We start from the raw sequence: 10,505 nt of genomic DNA on the forward strand, positions 1-10,505 counted from the left end.
GATACCAAACACCCGTAAGGTCACGTCCCATTCTGAATTTCCTTTCCTTGTCCTCTTTCCTTGTCTCCTGTCATCATTCCTTTGTAACCACCACAGATCTGAAAGACCTTGCCATATGAAAGCAATATGATGGAAAACCCATAGAATGAAATAAAATATAATGCGTCTCTATGGGGAAAACATCCGGGTCTCACGCTGACATAACATAGTAAAGGAAACAACAATAGGAAGCTGTTTGAGAGTATTTGGGAAACTGCCTAAATCGTCGTCTTGACATGATGCACTGTGGGCACAAGAGGTCAGAATCTCACCAGCTGAGAACATGATTGGCAGACAAAGCTTTGAGACAACTGACTCCCTGCCAATGCAGTTACCCTGGTAACCTTTGACAATTCCCCCTTCTGGCTACATGCAAATATAATAATAATCTGAGCTAAATTATGTCTAGTATGACCATACCTCACTATCACAGAAATATATTATATTGTAATGAAGAAAATGAAGTTAAAGTTTTATCCAAATTGAAAGAGAAAGTAACTTTAAAGTTGTCTTTCAGTTTAGACCTCAACGTCACTGTGGGGTGGATCATCATTATCACAGCTATAAAAAGAAACACATGACTGGGATGACAGAGAGAACTGATCCACTGTAAGAAGAGTTTGACTGGAGAGCTCCTTGCGTCACCAGTTACTGTACTAGTACAGAGTGCAGGTGAGTGATTCTCCATTTGACAGGATGTGATCTTTTATTCCAGTCTTAGGAACAGGGATCACTTGTTGCATCACTTGGGTTGTTGAATTAACAGTTAATTTCATAATTTTTTTATGTTTGATTATACTTTGAACATGCTGTAGACTTCTGCAACATGGGTGGTGGATATCTCTTAATTGATGGTGAGATGTTTTTATAATGTTTTACAATGACAACAGTTTTGTATGTATCTGTAACTTCTTTGTATGTAAAGGCACAATGGAAATGTTTATCATCCTTTCACTGGTTTTGTTCTCATCTTTAGATGTGAAGAGAACTGAGAAGAAGACAAACACAATATTTGTCTTGATGTTGATTCTCTGTCTTCACTTTGGACTGGTGAAACAGGTACACTAAGAAAAATACAACCTCAAACGTAATATTTAATTTACCTAGTTTACTTTTTTTACCCTGCTTATAATAAATTATTTCAAATCAGGAAATTAAGTTGAGTAAACGAAAAGCCAATCAAATATAATTACATTGTAATGTATTTGTTACACGTTCCTACAACTTTACATTTAACACCAGCAGGGTTCATTTATATTTTTAAGTTGAACAAGTACTCCTTTTACAGAGACATAAGAAGAGAAAATATTGTCCCACTACTGTTTTTTCTGACAAGAAAAGAGAGTCCTTAAATGTTATGGGCAATACCTGTGAATAGTCTTCATGTTGTTTTGACTACGCCCTGAGCTATGCAGAAAAAACAATTGTGGATCATATCTTTGGCATCCTGCTTTAGGACTTGAGCATTGCCATTATTTTGTACTTTCATTTTGCACATTGACATAAAACCACAGACAAACACACGACTTAATACTTGTTTTCCTCACATTTAGCCTCACAAATAGGAAACTACGTCCAATAAGGGATTGGTAAACATTTTATAACCCAAGCAGGGACCTGTTAGGTCTGTATCAGGAGAATGTCACTAAAGAATGTTACTGTTACAGAACAAGATTTTCCCACTGGACATGGCACCTGATTCTGTTGATGACAAATATGATGGCTGCAGAGACGAAGCCTTTAAGAGGGTGGATAGCTACTACCTCCCACATGAGAAAAACACCACCACTAACTTCATAAGAGCCTGGGACATAGCAGAGAAACATGCATCCATTCCAAAAGATGGTCTGCAAAAAGTGCATTCCATCTCTATGTATTTGTACACAAATAACAAACCCCAACCTCCCTCTGAATCCATCTACCTAGACTTCAACGAAGCAATTAGACAAGGCAGTTATGGGTATGGAACATCATTCCAGTACCATTCCCTGCACTTCTATCTAACTGACGCCATTAAGATTCTCAAACAAAGTCAAACAACATGTAGGACCACCTACCTTAGAACCAATGTAACTTTTGATCTGGATGTTATCAACAAAGAAATGCGCTTTGGTTATTTTGTCTCAAGTTCTATACATAAGACCTTATACGATTTTGGAGACACATCCTGCTTTGAGATCAACACACGTTTTGGTGTTAACCTGACATATTACTCTGCCTATGCAAACGAGGGGGGAGTTTTGATTCCTCCCTATGAGGTATTCAAAGTCACCAACATCCAGACAAAGTCAGCAGTCAGTAACCTGTGGTGTAAAGTCGTCTACACTCTAAAGAGCACTGGGAAATGGAAGAGTGACCTGAATTGTAAAGCAATAGATACAGGCTACTGCTACATAAAGCTATTAACTGTGTTCATAGTCACAATAGTGTTCATATATTTACAACACTAAAATAGGTATTTAGTCAGACAGCATAGGCAGCAGCTCTATAGAGATGAGATGATGACTTGGAATGACATACTCAAGTCATAAAATAAAACCAATGTAACTGAAATATTTAATTAAAGTAATGTGAATAAATGATGGTTAAAAATGATTAAGTGATAAGCAGTAATGGTCAGTCACTACCATCATGGGACTTTTATTAATAGTTTTATTACGTGTTCTTACATCATTCAACCCACATATTGCATAGTGTATTTAATGTTTAAAAAAATAATGATTTTTTTTAAATTATCAAACAAACCGAACCAACCTCAAAAAGCACTAATCGTTCAGCACTACTAGCTATCATAGAACCAAAGTGTTATTTTGATCAGAACATTGTCAACAAAAAAGATTAGGCACATTCACCTCGGACACTCTATGCTTGGAAAAAGACAGAGATTCATTTGGAGAAACGTCCTGCTTTGAGATCTCCACATGTTTTGGAGTTGACATATTATATTACTCTGTATTTACAGGAGAGAGAGAAGTCTTAATTCCTCCCTATGAGGTATTCACAGTGACAAACATCCAGATGAAGCCACCAGAGAAAAAACTGTGGTGTGACGTCATCTACACATTAGAGACCACAGGACTTTGTAAGAGCTGAACTGCAAATTGGTGGCAAAATTTATCAGAAAAGTATTTTTTTTTAACGTTTCTTTTACGACCAGCTGATACAGGCAACATAATTCTGTTTAATTATGTTCTGTATATTACTGATCATCCTCCCAGCAATGTACAACGGGAAGTCATCTGAAACAAAGATATCTTTGTCTCGTCCTGACCCTAGTAAGATATCATTTTCATTAGTAGAGTAGGACAGGGCATGACAGGGGGTGTTTTTGGTTGTTCTATGTTTGCTATTTCTAGGTTTTAGTTGTAGTTGTTCTATTTCTATGTTGGGATTGTTTGGGGTTGATCTCTAATTGGAGGCAGCTGATCCTCATTGCCTCTGATTAGAGATAATATTTAAGTAGGGGTTTCTCCTCTTACTGTTTTGTGGGTGATTATCTTTTGAGTAGTGTGTTTCTCTCTCTCTGTGTGTCACGGTTTGTTGTTTTGTGATTTCAAGTTACTTATGTACGGCATTCAGTTTCACGTCTAATAGTTACGTGAAACTGACATTGCATTTTGGTCCGCTCATTCAAACAGCCGTGACAGAATACCACCAAAGGGCCAAGCAGTGTGGAATGGAGCAGCAGGAGAAATGGACTTGGGAAGAAATCCTAGACTGTATTAGAACACAGATAACAAACCCATCTACCTAGACTGTATTAGAACACATAACTAAACTCATCTACCTAGACTGTATGAGAACACATAACTAAACCCATCTATCTCCTCTCTGAAGTGTGCATGTGTAACAACTTGAATTCGACCTTGCACTCCTAAATCTGATGCCCGACCGCTAAGTCGATGACGTGGCACACAACAATTCGGCGCGGCAGGTAGCCTAGTGGTTAGAGCATTGGGCCACTAACTGAAAGGTTGCTAGATCAAATCCCCGAGCTAACAAGATAAAAAATCTGTCGTTCTGAACAAAACAGTAAACCCACTGTTCCTAGGCTGGCATTGTAAGTTAGAATTTGTTCTTAACTGACTTGCCTAGTTAAATAAAAACATTATGCCATTTTTAGAAACTTTCTCAAATGTTCAAGAATACTGAGATCAGATGTTTAATTTATTATAACATTATCAGAATGTTGGCCCCGTTACATATTGTCCGTCTTCTCTCACTGCTGCCCTCTGGGCTTCCTCTCATCACCATATTTGGTAGTGAGTGGAAGCCCCCACCGGATGCTTCAGGTTTTTACCCCTTGTGACACATCAGTGTTTCCTCTTTTACCTGTGCTAGAACTGTAATGCAAGGTATACTCAGGGTTAAAGTCACCAAGGACCAGAAAAAACAGTGATGTGTCATACATGGGTGGTTCCATAAAAAGAGAACCTGTTGTGCGTATCAACATAACAATGGAACACACAAGAGAAGAGGATTAATAGGTTTTGCTCATAACTTGGCTTCATAAAAAAAGGATACCGTAACATTGAGTGACCATAACTCAACTAACAGGTAAGAATGTAACATTTCTACCTGTACATCCAGTTTTCTACAGATTATTTCCACAAGCCAAAAAACACTAAAAAGTAATGATTAAAGAATGATTATAGTGATAACTTTGCCCTCTCACAGAGTACAGTATAACACTAACTTGTGAGTGATAAGGAAAAGTGACTAACTAGCGAGAACAGAGAGCACAAATACATTTGATGGCAGATATTACAAATGCCACATTTACATTTCATTTAATTTCAAGTTCTTCCAATTGTACCTCTCAATATAAATACCTCTGGAACAGGCACAGTAGGACCTGAGCTGTGTTGGAATACTCAAACTATCCGCATGAACAGTACTATTTGTGATGTAAATGGAGAATGTATTATGCTTATTGGTCATAGTATGGATAGAGTTATTATGCCGAAAGTCCCCGGATGTCGTACTACATTCAAAATAGTCAAAATAGGAAGTATAACAAGCAGTGGACACTATTTCAATGCAATTCTTCAGAAAATGGGCGTGGCGTCACAACATTTTCAGATTTGAAGAAAATTGCGAAAATATGCAGCTGAAGTCCGATGAAAGCGGACACAAATGCATTGCTTTAAGTAATTATGACAAATGTTAAGAAAATGTTGAGCAATGTAATAATGTAATGACTTTTCAAATAAATGATGTTACACGTTATGTTGGGTGACAATTTGTTAGGTACGCTAGCCCTTACGAACCGTATAGCATATCATTACAGCAGTTGCTTGTATGTACCGGTATGTTAGCTGGCTACCTAACGTTAGTTGGCTACTAATACATCAAACTTGCCAGGATATTAACTATATGCTATCTAACTAACCACCCAACATTTATTGACTTTATTATTCAAATCATTCTTAGGTTAGTTAAGTGGTATAGTCATTGTGCGTTCTCATTGGACATTGTTCACAAAGTCGTAAGATGTCTAGCTAGTCATTTGTTAGCTATGCTAACAAGCTAGCAAGAAGTTGCATAGCAACAGCATCAACTTCCGGTAGACAGGCAAAGCGCTAGTACACTCAACTGAAAGGATACCGTCCATTTACAGTACCAATATGAAATTATAGTATGTAGTATGTACTCATTAAGTATGTAGTATACAGTATGTAAGTATGGGTATTCGAACACAGCACTGGTTTCTTGTTGAAATTAACTGTAACCTTTTACTCCCTTCTTCAACGTCACTAGATGGAAATCAGTAACATACACAAAAAGAAGACAATCGTCTTTTCTGTTATTTTTCTACTTGTTTTGATAGTAATCTTAGTTTTGATCCTCGGCATTCCCCATTCAAAGGTGAGATATTTTACATTTTAATTAAATTAAATACATTTTTTTTATTACATATTAAATTGAAATTGTTTGCCCCTACAGTAGATCAGCGTTCCCAAACTTTAGTACAGTTTGCCATAAGTTTTATGAATGGAAACGTGTTTAAAAAAATGTCACTGTTACAGGATGGAGAAACTGAGAACGGAGGGATTCAAGATGGAGGGATTCAAGATGGAGGGATTCAAGATGGAGGGATTCAAGATGGAGGGATGCAAGAGATTCTACCTCTAGACATGGTCCGTTCTTCTGTTGATGATAAATACGATGGTTGCAGAGATTTAATGTTGTGGGCGGTTGAAAACATGTACCTCTACGATGAGTTAAACACGAATCCTCAATTCAATACATCCTGGAACATAGCAAAACCACATGCTATACCACATGGAGACAGTTTGAATACAGAGCATTCCATTGCTATCTATTTGTATACAAAAAACAAACCAGGACACAATTCCAGATCGATGTACCTGGACTTTAACAAAGCAGTTCAAGAGGGCAATTCTGCATATATGACAACATCATTCAAGTACCATGCATTGCATTTCTACCTGACTGATGCCATTCAGATTCTTAGAGAAAGACAAGAGACATGTAAGGAAACCTTTCACAGAACCAACAAGAAGTTTGATCTGAGTGTTCTCAACCACGAGATCCGTTTCGGCACCTTCGCCACAAGCTCTTTAAGATCCAACTTAACCAACTTTGGGAACGTGTCTTGCTTTGAGATCCACACTTGCTTTGGCGCTGAGCTAACTTCTTACTCAGCCTTTCCTGAAGAGAGAGAAGTTTTAATTCCGCCATATGAGATTTTTGAAGTCACCAAAATCCAGACAAAGTCACGAGTGAATAACCTGTTGTGTGAAGTCGTCTACACACTAAAGAGCAAGGGAGTAGACAGTGATCTGAATTGCAAATTGATTTTGAATGGAGGAGAATCAAACATCATCAGAGCATCAGATACAGGCTACATAATTCTCTATATTATGTTGATTACTACTGTATATTACTGATCATTACCAACGTACGATGAGAAGTAGCCTGATCTGACACAGCTGCCCCAGCTTTACAGTGTAAAGATCCTGGCTGTGTTCCAGGTCAGCTACATTGCAGACGCATGCCTAATCTCACGCCTGGATAGGCCTTTAACATATCAACTAACCACATCATATCGCAATCTGATGCCGATTGCGCAGTCGAGGACGTGGCACACAACCATTGGCTGATGCAATGCAACATCAGAAATTTATTCGGCCTGTAATGCAACCCCTGTTCAGGCTTGTTTTAACCAGCATTGACTGCTACTGTATTACAATTGTTGAGATTAAATGTCTTGGTCATATGTAATAATTTCTTGACATTTGCTGTCATGTACACCTTGACCACGGCTCGCTACAGTACACCTGGCAGCTTTTGAGGTTTGGGAGGGGAGGGATTTTTCGGCCTTACGTTGCACGAGACTTGCAAAGAGAGGGGGGAGGGGGGCTACCAAAGATGATCGTCCCTGGTTTCACCACTAGTCCAACATCTCAATGCCCCACAACAGTAACTGTCCAGAGGCCAGTGCTCATGCAATAATTGGTTCTGAGTTGCCGAGATGAAGCCAAAGAGAACCAGCCACTATCATCACATACACATCTGAGTGACATTGTGGCTAACATGATAAAGCTTCTTTCACATTACACCATTTTCAAAATCGTTAAAATCACCTTATGTGCCTGACTGTCATGCCTAATGGCTGTACAAAGACATGACATGTTAGTACTGGCTTTAAAGCTTGCTTCACATTTCATGGTTTACAAAATCCTACAGTTTACCTTTCACACTATGCAAGTCTTGACAGGATTGCACGTGTCTCATGTCTAATCTGAAATTAATTATACCAGACAAGCTGACTCAATTGAACCTAAGGTCAGTTCGTACCGGGTTGTAAGAATGAGAGTGAGGAGAAAATAAAACTTGGAGGACTCTCTGAGGCTGAGTGAGAGGGTTGGGTGAGAGAGCACTGAGAAAGGTTAGTCTTTTCCTGTCTGTGAGATCACTGGCTGTACGCCTCATCAGAGTAGGAGTGCTGATCTAGGATCAGTTTTGCCTTTTAGATCATAATCAATACGATTATATGGACAAGGGATCCTAGATCAGCACCAGAGCTCCGTACTGCTCACTAAACCAATCACAACTAGGAGAGAGAGTGGGAAGAGGAGGCTGTATCAAAGATGAATGATACAGCTACAGTACCTATCCTAAATACCATGCTAGCCTTTTCATGCAAGTGATATTCTGTCGGTTTCATTAAGTACATTGTTCACCTGGAAAAACTGGTTTGAGAGACTCAGTCAAGCATAACCGACATACGTTGATAACATGTAAGAACAATATAGGCCATAGGTTAATAGAGAGAAAGGACTATATGTAGGGTTCTGTCTGGTATGTTGTTCTACCATATGACTAAACACACTGGCCACGTCCAACTCCCCATACTAACTAGTAGGCTGATGGATATGAGAAAATACAATGTTTTAAAGTATGTGAAATGTCTTCTATTGAGTATGCTTTCAATGCCAGGATGTCATTCATTTCAGCCTTAATGTCACGTCCTGACCAGTAAAGGGGTTATTGTAGTTTGGTCAGGACGTGGCAGGGGTGTGTTTGTTTTGTGTGTTTTGGGGTTTTATGTATGTTCTATATTTTCTATTTCTATGTTCCTATCTATGTTGTGTATTTCTTTGTGTTGGCCTGGTATGGCTCTCAATCAGGGACAGCTGTACATCATTGTCACTGATTGGGAGCCACATTTAGGTAGCCCTTTTTCCACCTGTCTTTTGTAGGAAGTTGTTTTTGCATTGCTGTGTGTAGCCTGCAAAACTGTCTAGCTGTTGTTCGTTTTCTTGTTTTTGTTCAATGAAAGTTAAAGGTGAGCACTCAACCCGCTGCGCCTTGGTCCATTCACTACGACGGCCATTACACTTAATCTGGTGTAATTCACTACATACTATTGAGGAAGAGAATTGTCACATCAGACCCAGATTATAAACTGATAATAAGATATGTGGATAGACTGTAGAAGACACATTCTCAGTGTGGGTGAGTCTAGTATGTTAAAATGTGTTGCTTATTGAATACATTTTAACTAGACTATACATTATAAATAGGGTAGCTAATAACCAGACAGATAACCATGTAGCATAATATTAAAGTAAGAGATCCGGCCGGCTCGCCAGGCTACATTCTAAATAGTATGTAGTATGATTAGAACACAGTAGTTTTAGTCAGTAGTATTCAAGACAGATGTCAGACACAGTCTAGGTGGTTTGTCTAAGAGGCAAGTTGACAAGGAACATCAAATAGTAAAACAATCAAAGATATATTTTAGTCATTAACCTTTTATTAATTGATCTGATAAAGGGGTTTTCATATTCACATGACTGTCTCACACTTGCAAATGGGCCACACACTTATTTAGGAGTTGGATTCTGGGGAAATAAACATTTTAAATAGATGGTCGACAGATGCTTTGGTTTAGGTAGGCTGCAGTGACATGGAGCATTGTTCATAGTTACCAGAAGAGGGAAGCATTTCACTTAACCAATTAAAGGCATGATTGACAGAGAAAGCTTAGACTAGGGTTATTCAAATCCAGTGTCACACAGTAGGGGTCAGTTCAGTGATTGCCTAAATTCAACACACCTGGTCTTCCAGGTCGGTTAAAATAAATCATGATTTGCCTGCGGCACTCCAGGACCACGGTTGCCTACAAGGTGCAGTACTTCCCAACCCTCTCCTCTGGATTCACCAGACTGGCACATTTGCATCAATTAGTCAAGGGGTTGATGGTTAGTAGACTGAATTAGGTGTGCCAGATTAGGGCTAAAACCAAAATGTCCCTTTTTCTCCGCCACCTTTTCATGCAAATCACAGAGATCCGGGCCTGTTCCCGAGAAAGCAGTATATCGTTCGCGTCGGCTTCGTCAAACTTGTTAAAGGAAAAATAGGATTCTGCCAGTCGTGGTGAGTAATCACAGTCCTGATGTCCAGAAGTTATTTTTAGTCATAAGAGACGGTAGCGGCAACATTATGTAAAAAGTAAGTTACAGACAATGCAAATAAACAAACAAAAAACATGTAAAACGTCTGCCTTCTTCTCCGGCGCCATCTTAGTCATCTGTCCTGTTATAAACGATACCCACATTGTTTGCTTATATTGTTAATATTTCTTCTGCCAGTGAATTGGCATTTGTTGTCATGTGCACAGCAGCTTTTGTTAAAACCAATAAAGAAAAACATTGAGCATTATTACATCTCCTGTCCTATTTATCCACTACCTGTACATCTGTTGTAAAGATATTAATTTCAGCTCACTTGAGGACATTTTGTTTGTCAGGAATAATTAGAAGTGGCTACAAAGATATTTAGATTTGTTAAAGTTGCGTCTATTCGTTTCTGGTATCAGAACAAAATAGTCTGCACATAGTACCTTCTGATTTAGCTGTACTTTCATTAATGCAAACACCTGTATGGTAAATATGTCGTTCGTATACGGTCTCTCTGTGACACCTCGCAGGGCA

The 10,505-nt window shown here is 38.7% G+C and overlaps 1 protein-coding gene across 1 annotated transcript; it reads left to right on the plus strand.

The window, feature by feature from the left end:
• The first annotated feature begins 641 nt into the window (after window positions 1-641).
• LOC106610421 (ecto-ADP-ribosyltransferase 5) lies at window positions 642-10,233 on the plus strand. Its single transcript, XM_014209788.3, has 5 exons — window positions 642-711; window positions 855-893; window positions 1,016-1,098; window positions 1,707-5,907; window positions 6,069-10,233. The coding sequence occupies exons 4-5, from the start codon at window positions 5,800-5,802 to the stop codon at window positions 6,951-6,953; spliced, it is 993 nt and encodes a 330-aa protein (XP_014065263.3). The 5' UTR covers window positions 642-711; window positions 855-893; window positions 1,016-1,098; window positions 1,707-5,799; the 3' UTR covers window positions 6,954-10,233.
• Window positions 10,234-10,505: the final 272 nt, after the last annotated feature.

Source organism: Salmo salar, chromosome 08 (genome assembly GCF_965601325.2).
Source record: "Salmo salar chromosome 08, fSalSal1, whole genome shotgun sequence".
Taxonomy (NCBI): Eukaryota; Metazoa; Chordata; class Actinopteri; order Salmoniformes; family Salmonidae; genus Salmo; species Salmo salar.